Source organism: Mytilus californianus, unplaced genomic scaffold (assembly GCF_021869535.1).
Source record: "Mytilus californianus isolate M0D057914Y unplaced genomic scaffold, xbMytCali1.0.p SCAF_11, whole genome shotgun sequence".
Classification (NCBI taxonomy): Eukaryota; Metazoa; Mollusca; class Bivalvia; order Mytilida; family Mytilidae; genus Mytilus; species Mytilus californianus.
Genome location: NW_026262593.1, coordinates 58,459,142 through 58,477,801, shown reverse-complemented (window position 1 = coordinate 58,477,801; position 18,660 = coordinate 58,459,142). Strand labels below are relative to the sequence as shown.

The following is an 18,660-nucleotide window of genomic DNA, read 5'->3' as shown; positions in this document are numbered from 1 at the left end:
AAACAGATCAAACGAATGGAAAACAACTGTCATATTCCTGACTTGGTACATACATTTCCTTATGTAGAAAATGGTGGATTGAACCTGGTTTTATAGCTAGCTAAACCTCTCACTTGTATCAAGAGACGCTTACCAACTTCCACATTTTTGTTGTTCACGTCCTTGTCGGATTTATTTAAATGTTTGTTTAAATGGGTTTACGTCAATTGTGTTGTATATCTATGATGTATGTTTACACAATTTCGGCTGCTTGATCTCCATTATATCTTTTAAGAACCGAACTATGAATGAACTCATCATGGATACCAGATTAAAATTTTGAACGCCAGACGCCTTTTTTTTTTTGTCTACAAAACACTCATCACTGACACACGAATAAAGTATGAAGGTGAAAAGCAATGAGGACCCAAATTTTTTCCGAAAAGTTTTGCCAAATACAGCTAAGGTTATCAATTCGTGAGGTAGAAACTCTTTGGTATTTCGATAACTGTCATCAAAGTGGGAGGATTACCTACAAAATATAGCTTGTAAACCAAGTTAAATATGACAGTTGTTTTCCAATAGTTCAGTTGGTTGATATAATCATGTTTGTTTTTGTAAGATTTTATGGACTTCCCTCTTTTTAGTCCCCTACCGACGAAGTCGAAAGGGACTTTAGGTTTGCACTTTGTCCGTCTGTCTGTCTGTCTGTCAGTCTGTCCATCCGTCAGTCTGGCAAATCAGTTTTCCACAATTTGTCTTCGTGCTTGAAGGTATTGATTTGATATTTTGAGTATTGTTTTATCATGACAAGTTACAGATCAAGTTCGAATTTTTTCCGGTCTGCTGATTTTGTGCAGAGTTATGGTCCTTGGACTTAGAAAATTCACTCAATCAGTTTTCCGCACTTTTTTCGTCATGCTTGAAGATATTGATTTGATAATTGGTGTATAGTTTTATTATGACAAGTTACAGATAAAAATTTGAATTTTGTTCCGATCTGATGATTTTGTGCAGAGTTATGGTCCTTGGATTCACTTAAATAATCAGTTTTCCACACTTGTTTTCGTCATGCTTGAAGATATTGACTTGATATTTGTTATATTTTTTACACCAAGTTATAGATCAAGTTAGCATTTTGTTCCAGTACAATGAATTTTTAACCGTTAGGGAACTATGTATTGCCATGTAATGCTCTCAGAATGCTTGTTGAATTTATCTTGGAGTTCTTTATTATGTTAGTGCATGTATTACATTGTCGACGCACCAGGTATCTCTCCTATTGGATTTCATGTAATCTCTCAGTCTTCGCTTGTTAACATCAATTGTATTCTTAATCAATTTATAATATTTAAACATCGGTAAATCTCCAATAGTAAAGATCTAGAGAATGAAAGAATACTGATGCTTTGATTCATTTCTTTTAATTTCTTTTTTTTTAATGTTTAGAAAAATTTACTACAAATAGATAAATTTTATGTTAATCTAATTTTGGTTATTGGTTTAAGGTGTAATATTTCTATAAAATAAAAACCAAATGAGTACATTTGGATGTCAGTAATTAATAAGATAAGATAACTTCAAGTCAACAGAAGATTGATTATGCAAGTTGCCTTTATCGTTTGATGACAAGATAGTTAAAATGATCAGGGATGACCAAATTAAAATCAAACCCATCTTTCTTAAGAGGAATAACACGAATAACATTATCAATCTTCGATAAGTAATTCACATTACAGTGGACTATTTCCATATGAATTTCTTTAAGATTGTTTTCTTTTTAAAACAATCAACTGGACTCACAGTTAATGTTACATACTATCAACAAATATCGATGTATTACATTAAAAATCTGACTCCGATCGAGTGTGGAAGTATTATGAAACAAAAATGGAATTTTTCAATTATAACTCTAAACGTTACCCTTGGTTAAATTGTCGTTTGCTTTACTTCATAATGAGTAAGGAAATATGATTTAACCTATATTTATTCCATTACAATTATTTGGTAAGGAAAATAAAGGAAACCATTGTACATATTACATTATATGAGTTAAGAAGTATGGGTACCTACGGACACATTAGATAACTGAATTAAAATTCGTGATTAATATTCTCTGCCAGCATTCTTTGTTGATTTTATCATCCATCTATCGTTACCCTGTTGCCAATTGATATTGACATGATTGCATAAGGATATCAGTCTCTGATGTCATAAGATCTCACTTAAAGTCATCCAACATTTGTTTCGACCTAGCTCTTATATAATATGGCCACTAAGATAATTGTTTTTTTTTTTGTTAAGTTCATTATTCATAAAGCGGTATACGTATATTTGTCTAAGAACAACACCTAATGTTTTTTATGTTTTAGAGCAGGACTGGTATAATGTTTAAATGCACGTTAATCATTCAAGCTATTCACGTTTAATTACTATTTATTGTACACCACATTTGCCAGTATATATACTATGTATCAACCAGTTTTCAAGCATCTCTGCCTCACTACAATTTTACTACAAATATTTTATTCGTTTTGTCCATATAAAGTATAAGGTTTACCATTCTGAAGTGATAAAATAAAAGGACGTAAGAGTTGTGCAATTAAATAATAAGATAACTTGAGGGATATCACCTTTGTACATTAAGAGATTACCCTGCATCAATTTATGACAAGCTAATAAACTGCAGTAGGAATCAATATATTCTTATTAGAAATGAGGCAAATATTCAAAGAGAAGAATACATTAAACAAGCTGGCACTACACATCTTCGATTGAGAATAATCATTTTCATAATAACCAAACCATTGTGCTTTTGACAATTGTCACGCACCTTTCTTCTATTTTGTCATACATGTTTGGATATAATTGGAAGTCGACTGTATTCCAAGTTTATATAAAACATTTATCAACAGATATAAATTCGGTAAATTTCTGATTGTGTTTAAGGATGGAATTTTTCATACAACTTGAATAAAACTTATCAATTAAAGCTCTAAAAATGTGCGCAATTTAGCAAATATACTGAATGAAGAGGGCAAAACATTTTAACGCAATTTTGATATGATAAAAAAACATAACACAATCGTGCAAAAATTATAATGTACGCATAAAGCATTGTGTGGACTTGACAGGGACAACTTGGGTAACAAAATTGAAATTGATGACTGATATTCAAAATGTCTGCCAGGAGTTTGTTTTTTACCCAGCTGCTATTAAATATGGTTACAAATACAAATGTTTTTGTTTTCAAATTCTTCTTCGTAATGCTGTAAAAAAGTGTTAGGACAAGAGTTTTCAGGTTTAAGAGTAGACCTTGAAAATGTTATTCTCCAACTTGAATTATTAAGGTTACAAGAACTGTCATTATGTCATATAGGCATTCAATAATCAAATCAGTTTTCAAACAGATCTACGTACAACACTGCCAGTTGTCTATGATTTCTGCAAAATTAATGTTATGTAAAATGAATTTTAAAAATGTACTTTTTAGGGATTTGTCAGAGAATGAAATTACAATGATAGATGCAAACTTATTTGAAGGATTATCGGCTCAAACAGAATTGTAAGTACCTTAATTCCGACAAGAAGAAAAAATATGCCGCCATGTGCTGCTAGTTTGTTATTGCATTGTATCACACATCTCCTAGTTTTAATTTATTGATGTTAAGTTTCTTCATCCTTTTTTCAAAAAGTTAATTGCAATTTCTTTACAAATGTCAAAATTTGTGTTTTATTAATTTGGTGTTAAGTTCACGTTGGAAACTTTCTTTAACGTAAATCCTTTTGTATCTATAAAGAAAAAGCACATAACCAATCATTACATTTTAAATTATATTTAGTTCATAAAACTAAACATCAACCAATCAACCACACTAGATACATAATCATTCAAAAGCCATGCAAAAATTCTGCTCAAAACGAGTTAGCAGGATGAACAAATCATATCGACACTCACAAGTTTCACGGTCATCTTCACGAATTGGTTGATTGACAAGAAATATCATTTTCTCAACTCACAAACGACATGTTTTTTGAAGTCCTACATCTTATATGCTCGCTGCATTGAAGACCCATTGGTGGCTTTCGGCTGTTGTCTGCTCTATGGTCGGGTCTATGTTGTCTCTTTGACACATTCCCCATTTCCATTCTCAATTGTATGTACTAGAACAGTCGAATTATCCGTATGTTTACCGATTATGTCCTGTTCTTCATTTTCATATTGTGACAGAAATTTTTGATAAATACGACTGTTTATGAATGCATAGCAAAAAGTACAATATCAAAAATGCCGAACTCCAAGGAAATTCTAAACGGACAGTCCCACATCAAATGTCAAAATCAAAAGCTCAAACACATCAAAGGGACAACAACCGTCATATTACTGACTTTGTACAGGCCTTTCCTTATGTAGAAAATGATAGATTAAATCATAGATACCAGGATTAACATTTTGTACGTCTGACGTGTGTTTTGTCTACAAAACACTTATCAGTTACACTCAAATAAAAAAAAAAACCAGACTAATAAAGTTACGAAAGTGAAGAGCAAAGAAGACCCGAGATAAACAAAGGTTTTGGCAAATACAGCTGAGGTAATCCATAACTGAGGTAGAAAATCTTTGATTTTTGGATAACTGTCATCAAAGTGGGAGGTTTACCTATCTATTGAACCAAGTTTAAACAACAACAACTTTTTCTTCCAAACATAGCTTTATAAAAACATGAATATGACAGTTGTTTTCCATTAATTTCGTTGGTTGATATAGTCGAACGTTTGGTTTTGTCAGAACTTATGGACTTCCCTCTTTTTGAATTTACGTAGAAGTTCTGTATTTTTTATGGATGTTTTACACTGTCTACCCACAATGTCTCCCTCCTGTTGAATGTCATGCCACCCCCCAGCCTTTGATGCCTTGAATTGTATTCTTTATCGAATTTTGATATATGAACATCGGTATAGCTTTCATAAAAAAAAAGAATAATAGAATAATGATGCATTTTTAATGTTTAGATTTTTTTTCTACAAATAGATAAATTGTGTGTTAATCTGTTATAGATAATGCATATTTAAAGGTTTTTCTTGTCGTAGAACACACCGATGGGTTTCAGGATTGATCAAACGAAAGACCGACTGTAGGGATGTCTTTCTTTGGGCAATCCTGACACCCCGAGGTGTGTTCTACGACAAGAAAAACCTTAAAATATGCATTATATGACTTATATACCGTCAAAAAAATATTGTTTTTATAAAGATTTGCAAAATTTAGCATCCTATTTTACCTTTCTAATGCGTTCAGGTTTTAATACGCATTACGGCTCATTTAGAATGCGAAATTAAACTCACTAATTAATCTAGATATAAAACTTAGAAATCATTATCCATACACAATAAAAATAATACTGTAACTGCATGAAGTAAGACACAAATGAATTGTTACCATCTGATAACGGTGTATGAAAAATACAAGACACTTTGTAAGTAATTTATTGTACCAACTTAGTTTATGGAAAGGGGAGCTGCTATGTTTTTTTGTCTATTTGTAATGACATTTTATCGCGGAAAAGTGATTATTTTTTCAACAATTTTAATTGAATCGAAGGAAATATTCAGAATAATTTTCTTTTGAATAGCAATACATTTTTTAACAGATAATCAGGATATAATTATATACCCTCCCCCCACCCGACCTAATTGTGAGGTACGTGAATGTTATTCAATAGAATAAAACAATATTTTATTAGTTAATCATTTGATAGAGTAAATGTTTAAAAGTTAAGAACTGACACGAAGGGGGCACGAAATCGTGATACATGTACATGTTACAAGAACACGAATATCAATACATGTAGGTCACAGTATGATTTCCTATTCAGTGTGTATCGTCCTGAACATGCATGAAATATTTGCCACGGGACGTTAAGTAACCATCAATCAATCAACCTATTCAGTGTGAATCAATAAGATTTTCAAAATCTTACACACGAATAAGTTAAATCTGGCTTTATTTTAAAGTGTTATGAAAGTTATATATGATAATGTCTCTGTATTGTAGCGATAAATTAACAAAACTTCACATTATTTGTTTCTAAAATTAAAATTCGGGCAATGACGACTTTTTTACACCTATCATAGATTGAACTTTAAAAAATAAATTCCCAAATCGGCAACAGAAACTATCAGACGAATATAATTTTGAAGTAAATTATAGTTTGCATTTTTATCAAGGAAAATAATGACCTCACACAGGTCATTATTTTATGCCTTGGAGCATATTTCATTAAAACATGGTATCGTCCGGGTTGATTCTTCGAAAGAATGACCTATCGTTCTGAAAGAAAATAACTCCATACAGGTATATAATATTTGATATTTAATTTCATAAGGAGATATGATTAAACCAACATTACTTCCATTACTGCAATTTTCTAAGGAAAATAAAGGAAAAAGGTTAAATAACAAAAATACCGAACTCCGAGGCATAAGTCTAAACTGGAAGTCCCTAAGCAAATGGCAAAATCAAAAGCTCAAACACATCAGAGGAATTGATGACAACTGTCATATTCCTGACTTGGTACAGGCATTTTCCATTGTACAAAGTACATTATATGAGTTAAGAAGTATGGGTACCTACGGACACATTAGATAACTGAATAAAAATAAAAAATTCGTGACTAACATTCTCTGCTTGCATTCTTTGGTGACTTTATTATCCATATATCGTTACCCTGTTGCCAATAAATAGTTACATGATTGCATAAAGGAATCAGTTTCTGATGTCATAAGAACCTACTTTAAGTCATCCAACATTTGTTTCTACCTAGCTTTTATATAATATTGCCACTAAGATGATTGTTTTTGTTTTTAAGTTTACTGTTTATATTGCGGTATATTTGTCTAAGAACAACACGGATTTTTTTTTATGTTTTTAATGCAAATTAATAAATTAAGCTATTCACGTTTAATACCTTTTTACACCACATTATGCAGAATGTTTACTATGTATCAACCAGTTTTCCAGCATCTCTGCATCACTGCACTTGTATTACAAATATTGCATTTAATTTGACCCTATAAAGTATAAGGTTTACCATTTTGAAGTAATAAAATAAAAGGACACAACAGTTATGCAATTGAATAATAAGATAACTTAAGGGATCTGACTTTTGAAAATTGAGAGATTACTATGCATCAGTTTATGACAAAATAGTAAACTGCAGCAGGAATGAATATATGATTATTAGAAATGAGACAAATATTCAAAGAGATGAATACTCTTAACAAGCTGGCACTAGACATCTTCGATTGAGAATTATCATTTTCATAGCAATCAAACCATTGTGCTTTGGACAATTTCACACATGTTTCTTCTATTGTGTCATACATGTTTAGATTTGATTGATAATCGACGACTGCATTCCAAGTTTATATAAAACATGTATGAACAAATATCAATGTTTATCCTGCAATCGACCTACTAATACAGGTGTACACTAAGCAATATACGTATACTAGACGGATACAGTCTCCTGGTATCCTGCTTCAGTTGCGAGCGAACGGTTATGTCAAATTAATGTTTACGTTACAGGTCAATTTGGGGTCCTCATCGCGGTCCGCGTTTAATTCATGTCGATTTCTTCAAAAAAACAAATCAACGATTGGTTTGGAAAAAAATGTACAAAATTCATTGCAGGATAAAGACAATAACTGTATAGTGTCTTTAGATATCAGTTGTATGTGTACTTGGCTCGAAACAGGAGTAATAGCTCGCTGAAGCTCGCATTACACCTGTTTCTTAGTCTCGTACAAATACAGCTGATATTTAAAGACACTTTACAGTTATTGTCTATATAAAGATAAATTTCTAATTGTGTTTAAGGATGGAATGTTTAATACAACTTGAATAAAACTTTTCAATTAAAGCTAAAAAAATATGCACAATTTAGCAAATATTTAGTGGGTAAATACTGAATGAAGAGTACAAAACATTTTAACGCAATTTGGGTTTGATAAAAAAAATAGCAACAAAGTGTTGCGCAAATTATAATGTACGCATAAAGTATTGTGTGGACTAAACAAGGACAACTTAGGTAACTAAATTGTAAATTGATGACTGAGTCCAAATATCTGCCAACAGTTGTATTGACCTAGCTACGGTTACATATGGTTACAAAAACAAATGTTTTTGTGTTCAAAGTTTTCTTCGTAATGCTGTATAAAAGTATTAGGACAAGAGTTTTTAGGTTTGAGAATAGAACTTGAAAATGTTATTCTCCAACTTCAATTATTAAGGTAACAAGAACTGTCATTATGTCATGTATGCATGCAATAATTAAATCAGTTTTCAAACAGCTCTACATACACCACTGCCAGTTGTCTACGAAATTAATACTATGCAAAAATGAATTTTAAAAATGTACTTTTCAGGGATTTGTCAGGCAATTATATTACAAGTAAAGATGCAAGCTTATTTGAAGGCTTGTCGGCGCTAACAGATTTATAAATACCTTAATTTCGTCAAGAAACAGCAAAATTCCGCCATAAACTGCTAGTTTGCTATTGAATTATATCACACATCTCCTAGTTTTGATTAATTCATGTTTAATTTCATTATCTGTCAAAAAGTTAATTTCATTTTTTCTACAAATGTCAAAATTTGTGTTATATTAATTTGGAGTTAAGTTCACATTTGTCACATTAAACAGCAACCAATTAACGACACATGATGCATAATCATTCAAAGGCCATGCAACAATTCTGCTGCAAAAGAGTTAACCGGATGACCAAATGATATCAACACTCACAAGTTGAACGGTCATCATCAAGAATTGGCTGATAGACAAGAACTTTCATTTTCTCGACTCACTAACGACATGTTTTTGAAGTCCTACATCTTGATATGCATGTACTAGAACAGTCGAATTATCCGCATTTTTACCGATTTTGTCCTGTTCTTGATTTTAATAATGTAACAGAATATTGATAAACATGACTGTGATGAATTCATAGCAAAAATTAAAGTATCAAAAATACCGAACTCCAAGGAAATTTTAAACGGAAAATCCCATATCAAATGGCAAAATCAAAAGCTCAAACACATCAAAGGGAAAAACAACCGTCATATTCCTGACTTGGTACAGGCATTTCCTTATGTAGAAAATGGTGGATTAAATTAAGTATAATGGCTATTTAATTCTACCACTTGTATGAAGAGACGCTTATCTCAACTAACACACGTTTTTGTTGACGCCTTTGTCGGATTTATTTGAATGTTTTTTAGATGTGTTTGAGTCAACAGTGTTGTATATCTAAAAAAAAATATATATATATGATGGCTGCTTGATCCCAGTTATCGTCACGTTCACCAATTATGTGATTTTATGTTACTCATACATTTTTTTCAATAGAATGGAACTATGAATAACCTTATCATAGATACAAGATTTAAATTTTGTACGCCAGACTCTTTTTTGTGTCTACAAATCATTCATTATTGACGCACGAATAAAACAATTCAAGCAGGCCAAATAAAGTATCAAAGCAGTGAGGACCTATATTTGTTATTATTTGTTTTAATCAATTGTGTTGTATATCTCTGATGTATGTTTACACAACTTTGGCTGCTTGATCTAATTTTTTTTTACGTCCACCGATTATGTGTTTTTATTTTGCTCATACTATTTTTTTCAATCGAACGGCACTATGAATAATCTCACCATAGATACCAGAATTAACATTGTATAGTCAGATGCGCGTTTTGTCTACAAAACACCTATCAGTGACGCTCAAATGAAAAAAAAAATAAACAGCCCAAATAAAGTACTAAGGTGAATAGCAAAAAGGACCCTAAATTCCGAAAAGATTCTCTAAATACAGCTAAGGTAATCTTTTTTGGGGTAGAAAACCTTTGATATTTTGATAACTGTCATCAAAGGGGAAGGTTTACCTAGCTATTAAACCATGTTAAAACGACAACTTCTTTTTCTTCCAAAAATATCTTCACAAAAACGGAGACATGATATTTGTTTTCGTGAGTTCCGTTGGTTGATATAGTGGAGTGTTTGGAATTGTCAGATTGTATTGACTTCCTTCTGTTTTTAATTTATCTTGGAGTTCTGTATTTGTTTGATGCATGTGTTAAACTTTCTACGCATCAGGTCGTTATTAGTCACCTTGAATTGTATTCTTAATCGATTTAAGATATTTTAACATTGGTATACCTTTCATAGAATAGAGAATGATGCTTTTTTAATGCTTAGAATTGTTTCTACAAATAGACAAATTGTGTGTTAATCTAACTTGAGATTCATTTTCAGGTATAACATTTCAATACAAAAATAATAAGGACATTTGGATATATGTTATTTAATTGATAAGATGTTTTCAAATCATATTTAGGGTTATTAACTGGAATCACCGTTAATGTTACACACTATCAACAAATATCGATGTATTTCATTTAACTTCTGAATGCTGTCGAGTCTTGAAGGTTTATGAAATATTTCAATTAAAACTCTAAACGGTACCCTTGGTTCAAAAGTAGTTCTTTGTAATAAAAAAAGAATCTTTACTTCTTAATAATGAACCAATATAAGTTCCAGTACAATAAATTGCTTAACAAATGAAAGGAACTGTTGTGCAAAGTAGAAATCTATCGTTTCACTTTTGCCAGTCGATATTGACATGATTGCATAAGGATATCAGTCTCTGATGTCATAAGATCTCTCTTAAAGTCATTCAACATGATCGACCTAGCTATTTAATATGGCCATTTAGTCAAATGTTTTTGTTTTCAAATTCATTATTTATAAAGCGGTTTACTTTCTTAAGAACAATACCAATTTGTATGGTTTTAGAGCAAGCCTGGCAGAGGTTTTCATTTTCCGTTAATCATTTAAGCTATTCGCGTATAATTACTATTTATTGTATGATACACATTTTCAGAATGTATACTGTGTATCTATTGTCAGAATGTATAATATGTATGAACGAGTATTCCAACACTTCTGTCTCACTCCAATTTTCCACAAATATTTTATTTATTATGCAAAGTTTGCCTTTTTAAAGAAATAAAAGTTAAGGGGGTACCCAAAACTTTACCTCCCAAAAAAAGCTGTCGTTTAATTTTTCTTGTTTTTCTTTCATTGATAATCTAGGCCTAGCTAAACATCTTATAAAAAAATCAAAATATTTGAACCATAGGTTTAAACGATTTGGCAACTCGAATATGTCATCTTTTACATGCTAATATTACCCAAATTTGGTTGTTTCAGAAATATAGATTCCACAACTGCAACAAAGGTGTTACGATATTTCTCCACTCGAGACAGTTCAATTTTATAATTTAAAGCGCGAGGCTTTCCGAGCTTTTTAAATAATTAAAATTTAACTGTTGAGAGTGGAGGAATATCTTGATACACGAGTTATAGTGGTGGAATCTGTTTCTCTAATAATTTGTTATCCTTCCTTTTCAAAGAATTCCTGACTTAGTACAGGCATTTTCCATTGTACAAATTACATTATATGAGTTAAGAAGTATAGGTACCTATGGACACATTAGATAACTGAATAAAAAATTCGTGATTAACATTCTCTGCTTGCATTCTTTGATGACTTTATTAAATATTTATCGTTACCCTGATTCCAATAAAAATTTACATGATTGCATAAAGGTATCAATTTCTGTTGTCATAAGATTCCACTTAAAGTCATCCAACATTTGTTTCTACCTAGTTGTTATATAATATTGCCACTAAGATAATTGTTTTTGTTTTTTAATTCACTGTTTATATTGCGGTATATTTGTCTAAGAACAACACGGATTTATGTTTTAGAGCAGGACTGGTAGATGTTTTTAATGCAAGTTAATTAAGCTATTCACGTTTAATACCTATTTACACCACATCTGTCAGAATGTCAGAATGTTTACTATGTATCAACCAGTTTTGAAGCATTGCTGCCTTACTGCACTTGTACTGCAAATATTTGTTTTTATTTTGACCATATAAAGTATAAGGTTTACCATTTTGAAGTAATAAAATAAAAGGACACACGAGTTATGCAATTAAATAATAAGATAACTTAAGGGATCTCACTTTTGTCCATTGAGAGATTACCATGGATCAGTTTATAACAGTTTATAACAAGATAGTAAACTGCAGCATGAATGAATATCTGATTATTAGAAATGAGGCAAATATTCAAAGAGAGGAATACTCTTAACAAGCTGGCACTACACGTCTTCGATTGAGAATTATCATTTTCATAACAACGAAACCATTGTACTTTGGTCAATGTTCACTTACCTTTCTTCTAGTTTGTCATACATGTTTGGATTTAATTGATAATCGACTGCATTCCAAGTTTATATAAACATGCATGAACAAATATCAATATATAACGATAAATTGCTGATTGTGTTTAAGTATGGAATGTTTAATACAACTTGAATAAAACTTATCAATTAAAGTTCTTAAAATATACGCAATTTAGCAAATATTTTGTGGGTAAATACTGAATGAAGAGTGCAAAACATTTTAACACAATTTTGATTTGATCAAAAAACGAAACAAAAATGTTGCGCAAATTATAATGTACGCATAAAGATAATAAAGCATTGTGTGGACTTAACAGGGACAACTTAGGTAACTAAATTGAAAATTGATGACACATTGTCCAAATGTCTGCCAACAGTTGTATTGACCTAGCTGCGGTTAAATATGGTTACAAACACAAATGTTTTTGTGTTCAAATATTTATTCGTAATGCTGTACAAAAGTATTTGGACAAGAGTTTTTAGGTTTAAGAGTAGAACTTGAAAATGTTATTCTCCAACTTAAATTATTAAGGTTGCAAGAACTGTCATTATGTCATGTATGCATGCAATTATTAAATCAGTTTCACACAGCTCTACGTACACCACTGCTAGTTGTCTATGATTTCTACGAAATTAATGTTATTCAAAAATGAATATTAAAAATGTACTTTTCAGGGATTTGTCATACAATAAAATTACAAGGATAGATGCAAACTTATTTGAAGGATTGTCGGCGCTAACAAAATTGTAAGTACCTTAATGTCGCCTAAAAACAAACAAAATGATGCCATGTGCTGCTAGTTTGCTATTGCATTATATCACACATCTCCTAGTATTAATTTATTCATGTTTACTTTCTTCATCCTTTTTTCAAAAAGTTAATTGCAACTTTTCTACAAATGTCAAAACTTGTGTTATATAAATTTGGTGTTAAGTTCATCTTTGTCACTTTATTCAACGTAAATCCTTTTGTATTTATAAAGAAAAAGCAAACGACGAATCATTACATTTCAAATTATATTCAGTTCATAAAACTACACAGCAACTAATTAACAACACTAGATGCATATTTTTTCAAAGGCCATGCAAAAATTCTGCTATATATATATATATATATATATTATATTTGCCTTCGGGTTTATATGATCCGTTCATCCTTTTTCGACTCTTCAAAGTTCAAGAGTCTATCCTAAATTGAGGTAAATTATTTGGCCTTCCAAATACCGTTTCGATTTCTAACATCACTAAAGAGACATTAATTGTCGAGATCCGGATACGGTGTACTAATTTTTGCACCTTTTGTTTGCGATATACTATCTTTTCCGCAAGTTTATTGTTTTCTGTTTGGTATCAAATTAATAGTTAAGATCCATTTTGTTACATCTGGTGATCCGTTTATTTGGCAATCGCCAATGGCAGTCGGCAGGGTTTAAGAACATCCGTTGTTCGACCTGCTAGTCAAATGCGTTTTGTTAAAATATACTTTTTCACTTTTTTGGTCTTTGGGAAAATGTTGTTTGTGCTGTATTTAGATCCCTCTAACAAGAAATTTGTTTTGCATGCACACGTATAAAACTTGCGGTTTTTATCAAACGCAATCATAGGTTTGAACGTTGTTTTCAATTTAGACTTGTTTATATTTTTTCGTTTAGACTTTTATTATATTTGCCTCCGGGTTTATATGATCCGTTCATCCTATTTTGACTCCTCAAAATTCAAGAGTCTATCCTAAATTGAGGTAAATTGTATGGCTTTCCTAAAATCACTGAAGAGACATTAATTATCGAAATCCGGATATGGTGTACAAAACCTTTGCACCTTTTGTTTGCGGTATACCATCTTCTCATGCTCTTCAACTTCGTACTTTATTTGGCCTTTTAAATATTTTTTGATTCGAGCGTCACTGATGAGTCTTTTGTAGACGAAACGCGCGTCTGGCGTAAATATAAAATTTCAAGCCTGGTATCTATGATGAGTTTATTCCGCAAGTTTATTGTTTTCTGTTTATATATACAAAAATATCACAGAAGCTTTCGGTAAAGACCAAAGAAAAAGATCGAAATATCCTCATGGAATACAAAGACAATACGACCCGCACAGTTTTGTCACCTTCCATCCCGATCTGACAAATATTTCATCTACTGTCAACGAGCCCTGGCGTCTTATTGAAAATAACTCTTCCTTAAAAGGAATTTTTCCATCTCCTCCTGTTATTGCTTATCGCAGACCCAAAAATCTAAAAGATATACTTGTTACATATGAAATAAAAAAAAAACAAGAAATCTCTAAAATTGGGTGTTACAAACAATGCGGAAGAAGCCATTGTAAATGCTGTAAAGTCGCAAACACCGGAAACTCATTCACCAGCACAGTAACATAGCATCGATACAACATATCTGTAACATTTAATTGTAAAACAGAAAATAGTATATACATTCCTACTTGTGGAACTTGCAAGCTGCAATATGTTGGCGAAACAGAAAGTAAATTCAATATCAGACTTAATAATCACCGTTTATTTTATACCAAAGGAAGAAACTTCCCAATCAAGAGACACCTCTTAAGAACAAGACATACTTTTGCAAATATCACCTTTCAAAGAATAGAGGTAAACCAAAATTGGGACACCCAAAGTAGAAAACAAAAAGAGAAATTTTGGATGCATCAGCTACGTACTCTTGAACACAATGGACTGAAAGAGAGGGATGAAAAACAGTTTTATCAAAATCATAGGAATAAATCTTGAACTCTATAGTATTTAACTAACACAACTATTTGTTTTGAAACTATCAATCGCAATGTACAATAAGCTGCACAATTATATTTAAAGGACATGTACGATAAGCTACATAAACTTCTTAACAGCATCCGATTTCACCTTGATGGCTGCACACGCCTGATAAAGCTACTTTTTTAGGCGAAATATTGTGTAAATATATAAAATATAACAACACTCATTGGCGTGTTAAAGTTACATTCTTAGGCATTTACACACACCCATACACACACACATATATATAATATAAACAAGTCTAAATTTAAAACAACGTTCAAACCTATGATTGCGTTGGATAAAAATCGCAATTTTGATACGTGTACATGCAAAACAAATTTCTTGTTAGAGGGATCTAAATACAGCACAAATATCATTTTCCAAAAGACCAAAAAAGTGAAAAAGTATATTTTAACAAAACGCATTTGACTTACAGGTCGAACAACAAATTTCTTAAACCCTGCTGACTGCCATTGGCGATTGCCAAATAAACGGATCACCGATGTTATAAATGGATCTTAATTATAAATTTAATACTAAACAGAAAACAATAAACTTGCGGAAAAGATGGTATACCGCAGACAAAAGGCGCAAAAGGTTTTTGTACACCGTATCCGGATTTCGACAATTAATGTCTCTTCAGTGATGTTAGGAATCGAAACGGTATTTGGAAAGCAATACAACATGAACAATTTACCTCAATTTAGGATAGACTCTTGAATTTTGAGGAGTCAAAATAGAATGAACGAATCATATAAACCCCAAGGCAAATATAATACAAACCCAAACGAAAAATATAAACAAGTCTAAATTGAAAACAACGTTCAAACCTATAATTGCGTTAGATAAAAACCGTAATATATATATATATATATATATATCAATTCATAATGAACGGAACAAGTTGCTTAAGAATGTTATAAAACCATGAGCGTCATCATCTTCATTTTATTATATTGCTTTGACGGAGTCAAAAAGTGAGACGTAAGTATGCTGTTTCTGACGGCGGCGGTGTGAACAATGTATTAGTTTGTGATGATATCGGTTTTATGGGGAACTGCTAGTGGTAGGTCAATGATATTTGGTATGCAGTTGTATTACCATTGGCACATCTCATTTCCATGGAGATAATTGTGCCCTGCCCCTCAGTCATGAAATATTGACTTTGAAAGTTTTGCTTGCTTAACATGTACATGTATTAGTTTATGATTAGGTCAGTTTAAGGGGAACTAATTGTGTTAGGTCAATGATATTTGGTATGCAGATGCATAAGCATTTGAACCTCTTATTTCCTTAGAGTTTGTTTGACTCTGCCTACTCAGTCTATTGACTTTGAATGTTTTGCATAGTTCACATGATTATATTAGTTTAAGAGGAACCACTAATGTCAAGTCTATGATAGTATTATCATTTGCAAGTCTTTTTTTCCATAAATATTTTTTGGCCCCGCCCCTATCAGGGTTCATTGACTTTGAAATTTTTACATTGTGTACAAGTTAAAGTTTGTGTTTAGGTTAGTGTTAAGGTAACCACGTATGACAAGTCAATGGTAATAGGTATGCATTTTATAAGCATTTTCATGTCTAATTTCTATGGAGGTTAATTGGTCATGGCTCATTGACTTTAAATGTTTTGCATAGTTTACATGATTAAATATTGCCATTTAAATTCAATATTTGCATTATAATATCAAAATTACAAACATGCGAGACAGATCTCTGTGTCAACAGTACATGTCACATTTTTCTACTTTCTCTTCCAATCAAGTTGCATTAATCGATAAAGAACAGATAATCAAGATAACAAACAATAACTGAGTAAATCGCATGAACTCAAATTGTAGTGAGACCAAATTTGTCAACAGGGTAATCGTCTCATTCAATGCATGCATCAGTTCCATCACCAACCAACCGAATCTATAATTATCAAAACCTCACAATCGGAAAAGGACACAATCAGTTAGGTCAAAATATAACGATAACTTTCTGATTTCAAATCTTTTATATGTATTAAGTTTGTTCTGGTTGAAGAAGGGTTTTATTCAGCCTAATAAATAATACTATTAGACCTAGCGTTGTCATTAAGCAAAACTAGGTCATCTGATATAGCTTTTAAGCTATTGATCTAATCCTCCCTAGAAAATAAGTCAACGGCAGTAATTGATGATCTGGTTATTGTGTAATAATATGGAATTGAAACAAATTTACACAAAATAACATAGTATAGCATGTAAAAATATAAAAATATCAAATCGTTGTAACTATTGTTGAAGGAATAAATATCAAAAGTAGAGATATTTCCGGCACTAACATAATTAATCTGGTATATTTATATTCACACATTTTAAGTTCATCAAGAACTTAATCATATTTAGTTATAGTTAAATCTCTTTATGTAGAGAATACTAGTTTTTGATGTTATGTATAATTCTTCAATAGTTCTAATTACACATATGTATTTCATTTCAAAATTTTGGTCTCAGATTGACCACATGATTTCGTAAAAACAACTATCGTCTACACATGAACTAATGTTAAACTTGTATTTGATCCAACTATTTGATAAAGATAAAACATAGATCGAAAGTCATGCAATCGTCAAGGCCACCTTAGTGTGTGCGTTTATGTACCAATGAGAAAAAAATGCATTAAACAAGTATTTACCCTATCGTAGTGAAAATCTGTTACCACATCGTTCTTACTATGGCTAACGAGGATAAACATTTTATGAAAACATCACACCGTTTTAAATTACATGTTCAACAATAGTCTGTCAGCAAAGCGGGTTTTATTGATGTTCCGGACCATGAGTATTTGGATCATACGCGTATAGTCATAACCATATATATGTACTCATATGGTTCGGCCATATGCGTATAGTGGGACAATTTGAGTATATACTCGTTTGGTTATTCACGGACCCGACCATATGAGTATTTAGATCATATAAGTATTTTGCAAATAAATCCTAACTTCGTTCGTAGGAACATTTGCCTGATTTCTACTTTTCTCTCACACTTTTTTGAAGTGTTCTTGATCCTATTCATACATTCTTTCAATAACAGTAGTGTATGCGTGCTGCCCTTTATTTCTATTTATTTCACTTATAAACTACTGTTATTGTATAATCGTATTGCTATGAGCATGAAAACATTAAATAGCAAAAATCCCTGAAATATCTAGAAAATTGTAATTTACTAAAATCAATCAAAACACCAAAATAAAGACAAAAACGAAAAAAGAGGGTGCAGTGCCACATGTGCCTGTGAGTTCAACAGTTGACCTCTGGTTTAAATGTTTATTTCGATATTACTTCGAAGTTATATTCCAAAGTCGAAGTCGGCATATTGCTTTTTTGGAAGGAAAAAAACGGCATACCACGCACAAATAATGTTGCTATAATTTTTATTTGTGAGTAAAATTCATTTATTTCATTTAACAATGATTACCATTTGATTAAATTAGTCACAACTTCAATTAAGAAACTTTTGGCTTATGACACCTTGAAGGTTTATACCTAATGCAACGTACATCGTATTGGTCCAAATACACATATGGTTCGGAACATTTATATGCATACGTGTCATTGTGAC

At 31.5% G+C, this 18,660-nt stretch overlaps 1 protein-coding gene across 1 annotated transcript in view; it reads left to right on the top strand.

Annotated features, from left to right (window-relative positions):
• Nucleotides 1-18,660, top strand: part of LOC127720413 (insulin-like growth factor-binding protein complex acid labile subunit) — a 162,631-nt gene that overhangs the window by 67,351 nt on the left and 76,620 nt on the right. The window contains exons 7-8 of the mRNA XM_052226992.1: nt 3,473-3,544; nt 12,971-13,042. Coding sequence (XP_052082952.1) covers nt 3,473-3,544; nt 12,971-13,042 — 144 coding nt within the window. The remainder of the gene's footprint in view (nt 1-3,472; nt 3,545-12,970; nt 13,043-18,660) is intronic.